This window comes from Podarcis erhardii, assembly GCF_964252035.2.
Source record: "Podarcis erhardii genome assembly, chromosome: 11".
NCBI classification, from domain to species: domain Eukaryota; kingdom Metazoa; phylum Chordata; class Lepidosauria; order Squamata; family Lacertidae; genus Podarcis; species Podarcis erhardii.
The window spans coordinates 32,332,723-32,349,349 of NC_138501.1; the positions used below are offsets into that span (position 1 = coordinate 32,332,723).

The 16,627-nt window shown below is 40.8% G+C and overlaps 1 protein-coding gene across 2 annotated transcripts in view; it reads left to right on the forward strand.

Moving 5' to 3' along the window:
- Positions 1-198: 198 nt before the first annotated feature.
- The window catches only part of THBS4 (thrombospondin 4), a 39,537-nt gene continuing 23,108 nt past the window's right edge, over positions 199-16,627 (forward strand). Inside the window, exons 1-2 of one of the 2 annotated variants that reach the window (XM_081880718.1) lie at positions 199-518; positions 7,648-7,851. In XM_081880718.1, the coding sequence (XP_081736844.1) occupies positions 425-518; positions 7,648-7,851 (298 nt within the window). In that variant the 5' untranslated portion in view covers positions 199-424. The remainder of the gene's footprint in view (positions 519-7,647; positions 7,852-16,627) is intronic. The other variant, XM_081880719.1, reaches the window with a different exon arrangement.

Below are 16,627 nucleotides of genomic sequence, written 5' to 3' on the forward strand. Positions count from 1 at the left end.
AACGTATTGGGACTGGATGGAACTTGGAAGAGCTTGGAGGCCCTTTGCAAGATTGCTAAGCGCCTCCTCCCGGTCCTGAGGCAGCGCGCGCCTCGCCCGTGGCAGCCAATGGCTCGCGGCCCCGGTCCCTTTCGCTCCGCCCCTCGCAGCCCGGCTTAGGGTCTGCTCGCTCTCCCATTTAAACAGCTCTGCTCGGGGCTGCTGCAGTTCAGTGAGCCGGTGTCCGAGCAACAGGTAGGAGCCACCAGTGCGCCGCGCGCCTCCATGCCTTTCTCCTAAAGAACAGATCCCCGCGCGCATCCCTCTCTCTATCCGAGGCGAGCCTCGAGTCAACAGCAGCAACAACAGCAGCAGCAGCAGCAGCAGCTCCTCCTCAGCCACAGGTTTTGGGCATCTATCTCCCTTCGCTGGACTGCTGGGCAGGATGAACAAGCGCAAAGCCGCCTTCCTCCTCTTGCAGATTGCCCTGCAGCTTTGCCCCGGCGGGGCCACTCACGCTCAGCCTCCTTCTCCGCAAGGTAAGAAGCAAGAGTCCCAGCTTGGAGGCGTCCAAAAAGTGTGGGGGGGGGGAGCCTCTCGTTTCCCTCGACGGAGCTGAACTTTACAGAAGGCAAGGATAGGAGAATAGGTGGCCGACGGTGGAATTCCCACCAGGATTAAAGGAGAGTTTATTGTCCAGAAACAGGAGATTTGATGGGAAACATATGGCAATAACAGCAGCCTCTGGTAGGGTGCCCCAAATCCATCTCTTGAGGCAAAAGAAAAGGAGCAGCTGGAGTTTAAGCAGACTTGCCAAACGAGGTTAGTTTTTAAAGCCACCTAATGGGTGATGGTAACTGCACTGTTATGAAACCGTAAGTTTAAGGAGTTCCTTTAGAACTGAATTTTTGATAAAGCAAAATCAGAATCACTGGATGATTTTTCTTTTGAAGGCATTTGTTTAGAATAAGGATAGTAAAGCCCTTAAAAAAAAAAAAAGTTTGATGCTTGTATATGTGGAAACACATTCCACAGATTCTTGAGACTCTCAAACCTTCAAAAAGATCTGCAGGAGCAGAAGGAGGGACTTTTGTCTTGCTTTACCTCTGCTCTTTTCATACTCTCTTGCCTAGGAATGGAAACATCTGTTGCTTTACTATTTACAGTATATAGGGTTCTAGCCTGTTTGAGTAGCAGTGATGTTAATACAGTAACAGATATTAATTTTTTTCATTAATAACAAATCAAATCAAAAACTGAACAAACTAGCAATGAAAAACAGTGCCGCACAAGCAAAACAACAAAAGTTGCAATAATAACCATGGTGTCAACAAAAACAAACAAAAGCCTGACCAGGATCAAATAAATCAACTTCAATTTAGCTTAATTGCTACTTGAAAAAGCCAGGATTATATGAAACCATATATTTGTTGCATTGACACATCATAATAAACTATGTTCTTTGTAACAGAAAGAAGCCTAGTTGAGCCATGAACTCTCATTCTTCACCCCCTCTTTCTCCTCTCCTGATGCAGCTGCAAGGAGATCAGAATCTTGTGCTTCTGATTTTGTTTCACCAGTTAATTCTTGTGCTGTAACCTTAAACTGTGGTTAATCTCAACTATTGTTTGTTGAAACAAGGTAGTTTTATAAGTTAAGGTTTGAAATTGATTTGTTTCAGACAAATCGGTTAAGTCAGTTTGTCATATTCAGATAGCAAGACAAACTGCAGATAATCAAAAATGGAAGCGAAAGCTTCTGAACTCCTTGTGAATGTGTGTGTGTCTGTGTGTCTGTGCAAGCCAAATGCTCACCTGAATTCAGCCAAATGTCTGAATTCAGCCAGAGCCTGATCCTGGTGGGCTTCATTGGGGTGGCAATTCCACATAAAGTCAGCATCACACCTGTAAAATCCTTGCTAGACATATTATGAACCTCATTCAGTAAGAGTATCTGCAGCCTCTAAACTTTAGCTATCAGGATTCTTTGGGGTGTGTGCACTAATTTAAGTGTGCTTCAGAAATTTGGTGTTTACACAGCCCTAAACATGCTAGTGATTAAATTCCATTAAACTTGGGATTTTATCTAGTGACAGAAGACAACTTGATGCAGCAGAGGCTTCTGTTAGCAGAAAAGGTAAGGAATGTGATTTTTACATATTCACCCTCAACAGCTGCAGCCCTCATCTGTTCCCAATCTGCTCCCAGGGGTTGGGAGACTCACTGGAACAGTATAAGGAGCTACCAGGGAAGGGTGAATTAGTGAAAATAGTTTGCCTCCCCATTCCAGTGTCAAAACCCCACTGTTGGGTCAAAGAGCCTTTAATGAACAGAGGGACAGCCTTGGATACATCCAATGTAATTTACCTCTGATTAGGATGGTGTTCCTGAAGATACTTTATTATTGATTCCAGATGGGGAGAATTATTCAGCTTTGAATTGGCATTCATTGCTGTATATGATTTGATTTAAACAGCAGTGTCTCGTACGTTGCTGTGTTGTTAATATTACAAGGACAATAGCATAGTACTGTTGTTGAAAATGGGGATGAACAGTTTTTGTAGCTGATACCTGTTTGCAGATCACATTTTTATGGTTTTGATTTTCCCGTATAGGCACAATGCACCGCTGGTGCTAATTACCTTTGCAGAAAGGGCATGGTTTTAAATTCAAGCTGTTCAGTGGGCTGTGTGATGATAGATTGTGAAGACACTAAAGAATCATTCGTTCAAGATTAATCAGTTAATCAACTGAACCACCTTGACTCCTTTCATGCATTACCCAAAGGCTGTAGGTATGAGTAAGAATGAAATCTAAAATAAATTGAATGAAATGGAAAAGAATCTCTTTCATGCTTCTCAAGCGGAATTATTTCAATGAGTAGAATGTTGAATATGTTGTGATGATGCATGTAGGTTAATTTTTTTGAGCTGTATTATCGTATCTATTAACCTAATGTATGCCTCTCTAGAACCATAGAACTGTAGAGTTGGAAGGGACCCCGAGGGTCATCTAGTCCAACCCCCTGCAGTGCAGGAACCTCAGCTAAAGCATTCATGACGGATGGCTAGCCGACCTCTGTTTAAAAACATCCAAGGAAGGAGAGGCTCTCATGGGAGCCTGCTGAACAGCTCTTATTGTCAGAAAGTTTTTCTGAATGTTTAGTCGGAATCTCCTTTCTTATAACTTGAAGCCATTGGTATGAGTCCTACCCTCCCGAGCAGGAGAAAACAAGCATGCTCCTCCCCCATATGACAGCCCTTAAGATATTTGAAGATGGCTATCATATCTCCTCTCAGTCTCCTCTTTTCCAGGATAAACATACCCAGCTCCTTCAAGCACTCCTCATAAGGCTTAGTTTCCAGACCCTTTATCATCTTGGTTGCCCTTTGCACATTTTCCAGCTCGTCAGCATCCTTCTTAAATCATGGTGCCCAGAATTGGACACGGTATTCCAAGTGTTGTCTGACTAAGGCAGAAAAGGTAAAGGGACCCCTGACCGTTAGGTCCAGACACGGACAACTCTGGGGTTGTGGTGCTCATCTCGCTTTACTGGCTGAGGGAGCCCGCGTACAGCTTCCGGGTCATGTGGCCAGCATGACTAAGCTGCTTCTGGCAAACCAGAGCAGCGCACGGAAACGCCGTTCACCATCCCGCCAGAGCGGTACCTATTTATCTACTTGCACTTTGACGTGTTTTCGAACTGCTGGGTTGGCAGGAGCAGGTACCGAGCAATGGGAGCTCACCCCGTCGCAGGGATTCGAACCGCCGACCTTCTGACCGGCAAGCCCTAGGCTCTGTGGTTTGGACTAAGGCAGAATAGAGTGGTACTATTACTTCCCTTGATGCAGCCTAGAATAGCATTAGCTTATTTTGCTGCTGCATCACACTGTTGACTCGCGTTAAGCTTGTGGTCACCCACTCACTGGATTAAGGATGATTTATAAATATTGCAGAGCAATTTTAAGCCCCTAATCCACTGGCTGGAGGGGGTTATTATGGAGGAGAGATTTTTTTTTGGGGGGGGGGATATCAGAGAAAAACAATATGCCTATGACCAACTGCAAAACCATGACCAAAGAGAATGATGAATGAATTGAGGGAAACACTTCAAAAGTTTGGTTATAAAATTACATTGTTTTATTATAATGTTAACTTTTGAAGCCTATTATGATATTTTTTTTCAAGAAATTAAGGGTGCGTGCATAGCAAATATGTACAAGACTTGAAACAACAGTATTACAAACCCTAACATCTATCTAAAAATGTGTGCAGTCAGGGTTTTCCCATTGATTTTCCTGAACTGTAGCTGCCTTCTCACCATTCTGGGGCTGCATTGCTTTAACTTCACTTGAATTGGGGGGGGGGGGGAATATGGTGTTCTAACAGAACAGATGTGGGAAAGAGGGTTTTGTTTTGATTCAGGAGACTTAGACTCCTCCCCCCCAATAAGAATCTGAAAAGGCTATCATTGCCCATATTGTGAGTGTGCCCACAGTCCTCAAAGAAGTTAGCAACAGTAATATTGTCCACTGTGAAGGGTTTTTAGTTTTGTCTTAATTGCTTCATTGTGGTTTCCTAAATTTAAGTACAGGCGGGTGCTAGTGAAACACAAGATAATGAGACTGCAGTCCCTACATATCTGGGAGTAACCGCCCTTAATTAAACTCAATAGGATTTACTTCTGAGTAGACAGGTAGAGGCCTGGACTGTTAATAGAGCAGGAAAGTGAGCAAAATGTGGGCAGAAACAGAAGGTGGAAACAGGACAGGAAAATATTTAAAGACAAAGTTTAAAGGACTCCATTTTGAAGGCACTGGAATGACATAAACTGTCAGAAGCATTATTCCAAAGGAATCTGTACCTTTTATTTAACAAAAGCTCCTTAAAATCATAAAGAGCCTTTGGAAATATATACTTTGTTAGAGAATAATGATCCAATGAAATGACATTATTTCATAAAGGGGTAATCCCACTATAGTGAAGCAGTGCAGTCCTATACATGCCTACCTAGAAGTTAGTCCCATTGAGTTTGCTGGGGCTTACTCCCATGTAAGTGAGTAAAGAGTTGCAGTCTGAGGTCCTTTGTTATTTTCCTTTGAAATCAATGAGCATTAAAAGTTGTGTGGGTTGTGCTTTGAAGTTTCCAATGCATCATGGTCCCCTCATAAACTACACTTGGAAAAGCTAGCCACCCCCCACACACCCTATTTTGAGTTGGAGGCTCATCATTCTGGAAAAGTTTGAGAATCTGTTTCTAAAGCTACCAGTCTGTGTCCAGGTGGCTGTTGGAGTGCATGAACAATTGGTTTAATTCACTCTGGGAAGTCATGCATTCTGTGTACACTTGCAGGCTAATAAGCTTTTGTAGATGTTCAGCTCTTCTGTGATAATTAACCTCTGTGAATGTCAGCAGTTAGTTCTTCAAATAAGCACTGCTAAGTGTGTGGCTTCAGAAGACCATTTACCCAAAGGCAATTTAACATGGCGTCCATTTAAATCCATTTAGTAAATTGGTTATCTGTAAGAAGCTACCAACTGATGGAAATAATTTTACCACTTCTCAGATTTTCAGTCAGTGTAGATATGTTAAATAATCCACACCACATAGCAGGATTATTACATTGTGGTAATTTAGCACTCTGCTATTGGATAAATCTAGGCAACAATTTACCATCTGCATAGGACTGAAACCAGAGGCCTGGTATCTCACATCCTGATGAAGATACAGCATAGTTAAGGAATAAGCACACTCTACTACACACGTAAACATAGTGTGTGCAACAGGTGCTCTATTTCAGGTATGAGGAACACATGACCGTCCAGATACCTTTGGATGACAACACCCATCATCCCTGACCGTTCTGGCTGAGGCTGATGGGAGCTGGAGTCTAACAGCATCTGAACAGCTACAGGTTCTCCACCCTTGCCCTAAATGGGAGCCAAGGAAAGCTCAATTTGTATCAATTTTCTCCTGCTTTTGGAGAAGGAATCCCAGAAACCTTTCAACAATGTGCAGACTTCCATGTGAAGCGCTTGTATTTCATAATGTTATAATATGTGTGATGTAAGAGAGGGGATTGTGGAAGCCAGCAGCACAAAGACTGCCCCTGCTTGCATACATCTCCAAATGGTATCTAACCACTTGCTTGTATCCCAGTGCCCTTTGCCTCTTCTCAACTTTCTTTCTCTTCTTGAATCAAAAAGCCAAGACCTAGTTTTTGCTTCTAAATGTGTGTGCTCTGCTGTTTTATCATTCTTTACAAATATCTGGCCTTTGTTCCCCACCGTCTCTTTATATGGCACTTTTCATAAGCAAATAGTTTTATAACCTTGTATATTCAGTGATCACTCACTTCAGCAAAATACCATCCAGCAGAACTGTGCTCTTTAGCTAAATCCAGAGTGTCTGCACCCAGAGCCAGAAATAAGTCCTGTCTGCTGTGAAAAATGTACCACCTACAGGGTAAGCTTGCAGGCAACAGTATCCACACTGTGGCTTATATATGAGTACAGTTTGGTCAGGGAGCTAGCACCATGTTAATTCCTGAAAAAACAAAGTTTAATTTGATTCTTGGCTTCTATAAAGTCACATGAGTTTAATTCAAAGAGCTGTATATCCAGAAGGAACGCATTTTAATTTGACTACAATTAGTAAGGTCATTAGACTTAAACTTTTTTTCAGATCAGACTTGAAGCAATCTAACAAATAAATTATTGCAATCAATTAAGCAACAAGCATAAAATAAGCATAGCCGCTTATGATGTATAAATGTTTCCCATCTTCCTGATGTACTTTTCACCAGGAGATTGGTGATGTGTCTCTTAACACTCTTTATTCTTTCAACACAGTTGGGTTAGTGAAGGGCGATTTTAAATAACACTAATAATCATTGGAAATTTATTGATTTATTTGTATCTGTAGCCACCTCCATCTCAAATACTCAGACCAAGAAAAAGCTTTCCTTTTAGCGAAACAGAATAAAATCTCACCTCTTTAATAGCCAGCCCAAGGAGGAATTTCTTGTAAGTTCTTCTGAAAGAACAGATGACTCTGATTTGTAGTGAGTCAGACCATAAATCTTTCTTGTTTGGTACTACAGGTGAAAGTGTCCACAGCTTCAAGGTGTTCCCAAACAGGCCACCTGAAAGATACTGTACTGTACTTGTAACAGAAGATGCCTGGGATTTAATCGGTGACCTTCCACAAGCAAACCATGTGGTTACCACTCACTGAGCTATGACTCACACCAACTAAGGTGGCTTGAGGCAGTTTGAATCTGCAGCTGCAGAGCTCCATTTCTCTCATTGAACTAAATCAGCCCTTGAATGTTCAGATTGGCATTTGGGCAAGGGGCAATGCAAAGTTGGGGGTGATATTGGTGGTGAAATGGAATTTCCTGGTGGAGGACATAGCTGATTGGCCAGAAACTGAAACAGGAGCATTTCTGGTTTTGTTTATTTTTATTTATTTTTCATGGTACAGAAAATACATTGAGAAAACAATTGTTACAGCAGTAAACAACAAACATCCTGATAAAATTACAGGCTTCTGTCATGTTACAGGAGCTTTCCTGTTGGAAGGATGAACTGCACCATTTTATTGAAGTCCCACTTGTATATTATTTATAATAATCAACTTAGTGAAATCCTTCTTATCTCTTTGTAGTTTTTGATCTTCTTTCTACACCCAACCAGAGGCTAGTAAAAACCTTCTTGCAACAGACACTGGCCGATCCTACACTGAATGAAATTTACGTGCTGTCGACATTCAGACTGCAACCCAAAAGCACAGCTGTTGTATTTGGGCTATATTCCTCCACTGAAAACAGAAAATATTTTGAATTCACAGTTATGGGACGGGTGAATAAAGGTAAGTCCTACAAAAGTCGGATGGGTGGGTGTGAAAGCAATGAATAGATGTGATTTTATTGGGCATATTTTCAAGAAGATCTCTCACACAAATCTTCTACAATTAGCTTACATTTTTTGGTGAAGTTTTAATTCATTTAATTAATGTTTACTCCTGGAATTGTTTTTACCATCCCCTTAAACACCTCCTGAATACTTCTGTGCTGCTTAATATCCTTCTTAAATTCTGGTGCTCAGAGTTTATTGCAGTATTGGAGTCTTATCATACTGAGACTAGGAATAAAAGCTAATCCCAACATTTTGCTACTACTTTTTATTGCCTACTTGCATACTCATTGCATTCCACGCTTCAGAGAAGTACGGGAATTAGCTTATGGCAACATCCTGTCTCTGTGTTCTTGAACAGCCTTGATTCCCCATGTTGGGAGATGGGGGGTGGCATCTTTCTGCCAGCAAACATCGCACTGGCAGTGATGAATGGTTCTCAGAGAACCAAGTCAAAGGTTTTTCTTTCTTCCTTTTTCCCCTTTGGGAAATCACTGTTTCAAATTACTGAGGAATTTGATAGATACACGCACATGCTGCATGCAGCATATGAAAGATGGGAACTTAATTTAGTTGATCCCGAAGTTTAGCTTTGACTGTGCAAGATAAACATTCCTGTTGCAAAGGCCTTATAAAATCAGCCACATGACAGAAAATGCTCTTGGCTGAGTGGAATGCGCTTGTTTAGAGCCATAGCACTGACTTGTGTGGAACTCTGCCATGCTATGGTAAATTCATGAATGTACAGCATGAAAAACGTGTGGTATCTACAAAGGGAGAAATGGTTGTGAAATTACAATAAACCTACTAACTAAAATTGCATGCTAACCAATTACAGAAACGTTTAGTTAAATTGCCTTTAAATTGGGGCTGCAACTTGTTAGTGATTGGTTAGACTAACAGATTTAAAAACTTTTGATTGACTAAAAGGTGAGCCTTTTAAAATGCATTTGGTTGGATCAAGTGCAGGTCTATACAAGTAAACCCCACTGAGTTAAATGGAGCTTAATCCCAAGTAAGCATGCACAGGATTGCAGGCTAACATTGCAATCCTGTATATGTCTGCTCAGAGTGAGCCCCATTGAAGCCAGTGGGGCTTACTCTCAGGCAAGTGGGTGTAGGATTGCTGCCTGAAGGGGTAGTCTGGAGTTGCTTCTAGAGCCAATATTATCATTTGAAGCCCAGGTGACCTCCGTGCAAGAGTGCCTATTTCCAATTCATTCACTATCCACAACTGCATCTGGACTGCAGTACTCCAGCCACAGTACTACATGTTCTAGTAACCTCATATGTAGCTCTACATGGGACTGCCCTTGAAGATGTTCCAGAAGTTGCAGCAGCTGCAGAATGTAGCTGCTAGATTAATAAATGCCACAACAAAATAGGATAATATTACACAGATCCTTAAAGAGCTGCACAGGATCCTGATTTGCTACAAGGACTACTTCCGAAGTATAAATCCCTATATTTGAAGTCCAAATATTTGAAGGAGTGTCTCCCATTATCTGCTGTCCCATGCAATAAGGTCTGCAGGAGAGGCCCTGCTAGTGTTTCCATTGGTGCACATGGTCCATTCTACAGTCAAACAATTCATGGCTTTCTATCTGTTGTGGCACCCTAGTTATGGAACGCAATTCCACTGAAGATACATTTCCCCCACTCTATCCTTCCTATGTCAAGTGAAGACCCATTTGCTTCTTCAAGCTGTGGGGGATAGGAAGAGTATGTAAGGTAGTCTGACTTCTGTTGTAATTATATTCTACTGAAATTCCTTTTTCTGCTTTTAATTTTAATGATAACCTTCAGATTGAAGGGTGGTTTAGAAATGTGATGATGATAAATTGTTATAAAGAAGTTTGTTATAAATCAGCAAATAAAGAACATGTGTTTTGCTTTAGAACAAAATGTTAGTCATATAGGACTTCCGGGTTAGCGCGAACGGCTAATGGCGGATTCCCTCCGAGCTCCGGAGGGAATCGGCTCTACTGAGGACGGGTCTTGCCGTGCCGGCGACACGGGGACCCTCAGAAACCGCAGGCGCGGAAGCCTGCGGACTTGGTGACTCGGTGGGCACCTTAAGCGCCCTCCCCGACCCACGAAGAGCCTTTTTAAAGGCTGCGGAGAGGGTACGGAGAGTGGCGTGGTGCTGAGAGTAGACCGCTACCTCAGTGGAGTGAAGCCGCAAGCCATGGCCGGAGAGCGCTGACTTTCTTCCCAAAATTTGGACTGGATAACAAAGGACCCGTGAGTAGTGGAATTTGGACTTTAAAAATTTTATCCTGTGAATTCAGCACGATCGGGGGATGTGTTAAAGGGAAGTCCGCACCCCCTCTACTTATAGACGATTTAAAGCAAGGAACGGAGAATTAAGGTGGAATGAATACTGTTTTGATGATTTAAAAGTTTTTCACAAATTTGATAAAAGAAGATTTTGTGCTGGAGAGAAAGGGAATTTTGGAACTTTGTGTGTAATCCCCCCCAAAAACCCGGGAGTGTCCTATTTGGGTGCCGGAGGAAGAAGTGAAAGGAGTTTGACAGCTGTCAAAGAAGCTGTCAAACGGGCGGACAAAGTAAAGAATTTTGTTATTTAACAACTCTTGGAATTAAAGCTGATACATTTGGACTGAGGCGATTGGAAACAAAGTATTGATAATAACAAAGTAACAGATTATTGGAAAAGGACTACTAAATAACTGAAAGCCCCCTAGGGGGAATTAGTGACATTACAATGGCTGCAGAGGGAAAATTACTGGCGGAGATAGAAAAAATGTTTTTTCTCGTGGGAATCCTGCAGGAGCAGAGTATGGCTCTGAGTAAAGTTTTTATGACCTTGAATTCTGAAACAAACAACTCTGCTGAATGCACAAAGGAGACGCATGATAAAAACTCTGCAGCTGAGCAGGAAGAGGTGCCTTTGGAATTGACAGAGAAGAAAGAAGGAGTTCAGACACTACAAGTGGAAAATATCAACCAGGAATCTGCATTGTTAGAGTATGAGCAAGAAGACCTTTGGATTACAAACCTGCGAAAGGTGAGAAAGAAGAAGAGAGAAGTCCCTGGAGTACTTGGAATATTAAAACTAAAAAGAATAAAGCAACATGATTGGGACTTTCCTCTTGAGTATGGAAAACTAGATGGTCTTTCGCAGCAAACACTCTTTAACATTTTGGATGAAAGAAAATATGATGTGACTCTGACTGAACTCCTTCGGGGTCTTAGGACCAACAAAGAGGACTACCAACATAGTTGGCAGAGAGGGACTGACAGAGAATCAGACGCCTCGGACGTGAGGAATCCGGGCTAAAAACTATTTTTTGTTTGGTTTTTTTTTTGACATTTGTCTGGGAAGGGACAGAAACCGGGGCAGGGGGGGGAGAGAATAGAACTATAAAATGTTATGTTTTGTTTTACTTGGTCAATGTGACCTATAATTAATATAATAAAGGGAAAATTTGTGGAGGGGAAGTTAGATCGACCTTAAAAAAAAAGAAATTAATGATTATAAGAGAATTGGATAAGTTGAATATAGAAAAACAAAAAGAATTTAATTTTTAAAAAAACAATATGAATATCTTTAAGAGGTTAGGTAAGAACTTGCTGAATTAATTTTGGAACTGGGATGTAAGAGGAGGGGGTGGGGGGAAGTCAATGAAAGTGGGTAAAGAAAATTAGGGTATGTAATTGTATTTGTGTGTTTGTGTGTTCTTGTCTTTGTGTGTGTGTTTGTTATAAAATGTAAAAACCCAATAAAAATTATTAAAAAAAAACAACAAAACAAAATGTTAGTCATATAAAAATTAATGCAAATATAATCTGAGAGCTAATGAACTGAGCTTGAACCCTGGGAGCACAGAGGCACTGGGTTGGTGATTCCCATGTCCAGAAGATTGGCCAGTTGCCTATTCTCAACGGGGTTGCACTTACTCTGGAAAAACACATTCAGGCTTTGTGGGGGCCCCTGGATCAATCTTTGTTGCTGGAAGCTCAGGTAGCCTCAGTTGCTAGGAGTGCCTTTTACCAGCTCTAGCTGTTACGTCAACTATGGTGATTCTTGGACAGAGATAGTCTGGCCATTATAATGCACCATTTGTGGTCCACCAAGCCAGGTGCAGCCCAGCAGTAATTTATAGAAATCTTCTAAATCTCTGAAAGTCACAAATTATGCACTCTTGATGGATTCTCTTGAAAAGATAGACCCAAATAAACATAAGTCTTACAGGTCTCTGAAAGTCTTTGTGGGCTATGCAAGTCTCTGAAAGAAGGAATGGGTCAGATTCTTATCTGGTGAAAACAAGCTGTAAAGCTTTGTTTTATGACATCCAACGCTGCCAAAGTGGTCCACAAACAGACGTAGTGAACAGTGATTCCAGATATACCCACTCTTTCGTGGAATTCTTCTTCAGCACAGCAGAAGGACACAGAAATGTTTCATAAACCCATCTATATGGTGAATGGAATTGTATAACAACAATTGCTATGGTTACTTATGGCAGCTCAGCAGGGACATGACCATCTGAGTTGTGTGGTCTGACTGCCATGCGTGCTTACTGGCCAATGCCTGTTGGCATTGCCAGGAGCAATATTTTAAAAAATCATGTTTGCTTGTTTTTAGTATGACAGAACAGTTTTATACCAATATATCTACATATGCACTCAAGGAACCCTTTAAAAAAATACAAGAGTTTGGTACCTTTTTTCCCTCTGTATGATGTTTTGCTATTCCAGAACATTCCTCTCCCCGCTATCTCTTTTCACTTGTTTCCCTTAGGATTGTAACATATTAAAGCAGAATCCGCTTGCAATCTGGCCTTCTCGGTTTCATAACTGCATTGTCCTTCATGATGATTTCACTCTCGCTCTCCTAAAAGAGAAGAAGAATTCTCTTAGAACATGGGTTTCCAAACTGGTCGTGGACCACCGGTGGTCCATCAGTTTCACTTTAAAATTAATATTTATTTTAAATTGTATTTTATTGCTTCTTTTACTTCTGTGGTATTTTACTGTATTATAAAAAAGAAACTATAAAAATAAAGTTGCAAATCATACAGCATATAGCACAGCGCATTGCAATTGCTACAACAGGTTGAAAAATCATTAAGTGGTCCACCAAAACCAGTAGCAATTTTCAAGTTGTCCTTCCTAGGGCAGGTGGGTGAGGAGCTTGGGAACCACTGCCTTAGAAGGCAGGCTAAAAGCTGCTTGTGTGAAGGTTAATTTCATTGTCTCCATTGCCACATAACATCTAAAGGAAGTACAGTGGTACCTCGGGTTACAAACACTTCGGGTTACAGACTCCGCTAACCCGGAAGTAGTACCTCGGGTTAAGAACTTTACCTCAGGATAACAGAAATCTTGCAGTGGCGGCATGGCAGCAGCATGAGGCCCCATTAGCTAAAGTGGTACCTCAGGTTAAGAACGGACCTCTGGAATGAATTAAGTTCATAACCAGAGGTACCACTGTAGCTGCAATTTAGGGATTAGGAATTTAGGGATTATTCTGCAACCAGCCTTCACCACTACATTTGTACAAGTATAAACAATTGATGGTGGTTCAGGGGTAATGCTATAGTTCTGTTAATAAGGAATGAATAAATTCTTGGCTATCGCATTAAAGGCCTTCACTAAAATGCTGCTCTGCGATTCTGTGATTTATCTATTGACTACTGAATTTGTAATTTACTATTGAATTTAATGCATTAAAATATTAAAACTGCATCCTTTTCATTCTTCTCAAACCATAAGGACTTGTTTTTTTTAAAAAAGTGAAGAAATGAAAGTATTTTTTAACCAAGTCAATAGTGTTCCAGAAGTGGACAGTGATCACAAAAACATATGCTAATCCATCAAAATATATGCTGCAGACTCCCCAGATACCTCAATGTCTACTTTTCCCTCTCTCCTGACCTTCTAACCTGGATATACACTCAGAGAAAATACTGCCCATCTTTTAAAAATAGCATTTTCTTTAACAGTTGTGTGTGCTCACTTGACAACAGCTCTTTGAAGCCTATTCAAATATCCAAGAGGATTTCTGGTATCCTAAACTGAAACTTTTTTTTTTTACTGCCTTTCATAAGCAAAGCAGCAGGGACTCTGGTTTTCTCCACAGTGAAAACCACTGAAGTCTTCCTTGTCCATTGGCACCATTAAATTCAAACTTTTCCTGCAGTGGAAGGGTGCAGCAACACAGATGGTTTAAATATAATAATGTCTTTGGTCCTTCCTAGCAAGCATTTCCCCCTCTGCTCTCTCCAAAAAAAGTATTCCACCCCCTCAGATGAACCTTGATCTTCCATCCAATCCAGCTGCCCTCCGGCAATCCTGTCTCGTGGCCATTGGCCAATCGTGAGCTCTTCCACCCCTTTTCTTTATCTATCTTTCTCTCATTCTCTGCTGGATTTATCCAGTCTTGCTCCAGATGCAGGATCTTTCTTATAGGGCTTGCCAGATTCAAAGCTGGAGAATGCTCACATATCTTTAAATCTGCAGTAGAGATTCCTCTTGTCTGTTGCATCCCAGGTCCTGACAACACATGGCTGCACAGGAGATCACTGGTAGCTTTGTTCCTGGGGCAAATAATGCAAGGGGGAGGGTTTATTTTTACAAGGATTACAGCACACAGAGAAAGGGCTAAATCCCTCCCCCCCTCTCATCATAGCCCTGTTTCTTCCCTCAGTTGCTTTTATTTTCGAAGGGGGGGAGAAACCCAAGGCATGTTCAAGTTATGAACCACAGGTATGAAGTTTACGGCATGTAATGCCTTAAGAGAGAATATAATGAAAATGATTTACAGGTGGTACATGACCCCAGTCAAGCTTGCAAAAATCTATCATTTGCCTGACAATAAATGTTGGAAATGTAAAGAGACTGAAGGTACATTCTTTCACCTTTGGTGGACATGCCCAAGGATTAAGACTTTCTGGGAGATGATCTATAATGAAATGAAAAAGGTATTTAAATATACCTTTCTGAAGAAACCAGAGGCCTTTCTCCTGGCATGGTCGGCCAATTGGTGTCAAAGAAGGATAGAACTTTCTTTATGTATGCTACAACAGCAGAGTACTGGAAGACACAAGATCTACCCACCCGGGAAGAATGGCAGATGAAGGTGATGGGCTATATGGAACTGGCGGAAATGACTGGCAGAATCCGAGACCAAGGTGAAGAGTTGGTGGAAGAAGATTGGAAGAAATTTAATCTACAGAAACATTGTAAAATTAAGGAATGTTAGAAGGATATTGGAATGAAGTAATGTGGCTTTAGCAGAAATGATATAAAGAGTTAAGTAAAAATGGATTGTTAATTGGTGAAAGATGAGAATGTAAAATTACAGTATATTAAGATAAATTATTAGGATAAAAACAAAGCTGGAAAGGATTTGCTGAAATATCTAATTGAACTAGAATACAAAAAAGAGAGGTGTGAGGAAGTCAAGGAAATAAGCAAAGGAAAGAAAGTTATGTAAAGGTTTGATTTGTGTGTTTTTTTAACTGTTTGTATTTTTCTGTTTCTGTTTTTTCTTTTTTCCCTTTTTTCCTTTTTTCTCTTTGTAACTTAAAATTTGAATAAATATTATTATTATTATTTTTTAAAAAGAAACCCAAGGCATGTTCAGTGTTCTTCTAATGTGGTTGCCACTTACATAGCAGCTTTTAGTAGATAAAATGCTCTATGGTCTTAACTTTTGTACCTTTGCTTAACAAACCATCAGGGCAGATCTAATCCATGAGATAGTGGGGCCAGTTCCTAAAAAGGAAACTAGACTTGATATCTCACAAATGACATCTAGTTTGGTCCTGAGGGAGCAAATATGGAGCTACATTAAAGGGCAAGAAATTATAAGTTGTTCAGTTGCTGCATATAATTTAGTATGGGGAGAGGTACTTTCTGGAGTTTTCTTTCCAGATGTCTTTAGCCAACCCTGCTGCAGTCCTTACTATTTCTGCTTTAATAATATGAAACGGAATCTGAGAACCAGAAACTAATTCAGGGCCAGATACAAAACAGAACTGAGCTCCTACACCTTCATGATTTATTGAAGATCATTTCTATACCACTTAATATATCAGAATAGATTAGATCTAAATGGTTTTTAACATACTAGGAAACACAAAATTGCTTCTTTTAATCATCACCATCATTAAAATTTCTATCTTGCCCTTCCTCTCCAAGGACCCCCAGGGTTGCAAACACTAAAGTGGTAAAAGAGTACAATTAAAATGAAAACCCATTGAAAAAATGTAAAAATATACAATGAAAGAAACAGTTAAAAGTACAGAAATGCCTGGAACTGTAGAGGTGGAAGAGACCATGAGGATAATCTAGTCCAACCCTCTGCAATGCAGAAATTTTTCACCCGATGTTGTAGCGTGCATAAAAGGACCAGTTTCATGGATCCGGGAAAGGCATGGGCAAAAGATGTCTTCAAAAGATGTCTCAAGCAGATGACTGATAGATAAAAGTTGTGTAGAAGAAGGAACCCTGTTGAAATTCCTTCTTCCACACAACTTCTAAAGGTGCAGGAGGCCCTTCCTCTTTTTGCGTTTGGCCCCAACCCAACCTGTGCATCTGTGATCATGGAGAGAGCTGGAGCTGACGGGTGCCCCCCTCCCTTAGTTAGCTATTTTATTTTTATCTGCATCTAGGACAATACTCCACATGGTATATGCATTTACAAGTGATTTGTTAACTAGAGCTGTCGCAACAGACACGATCGAACCAAGAAAAGCTGA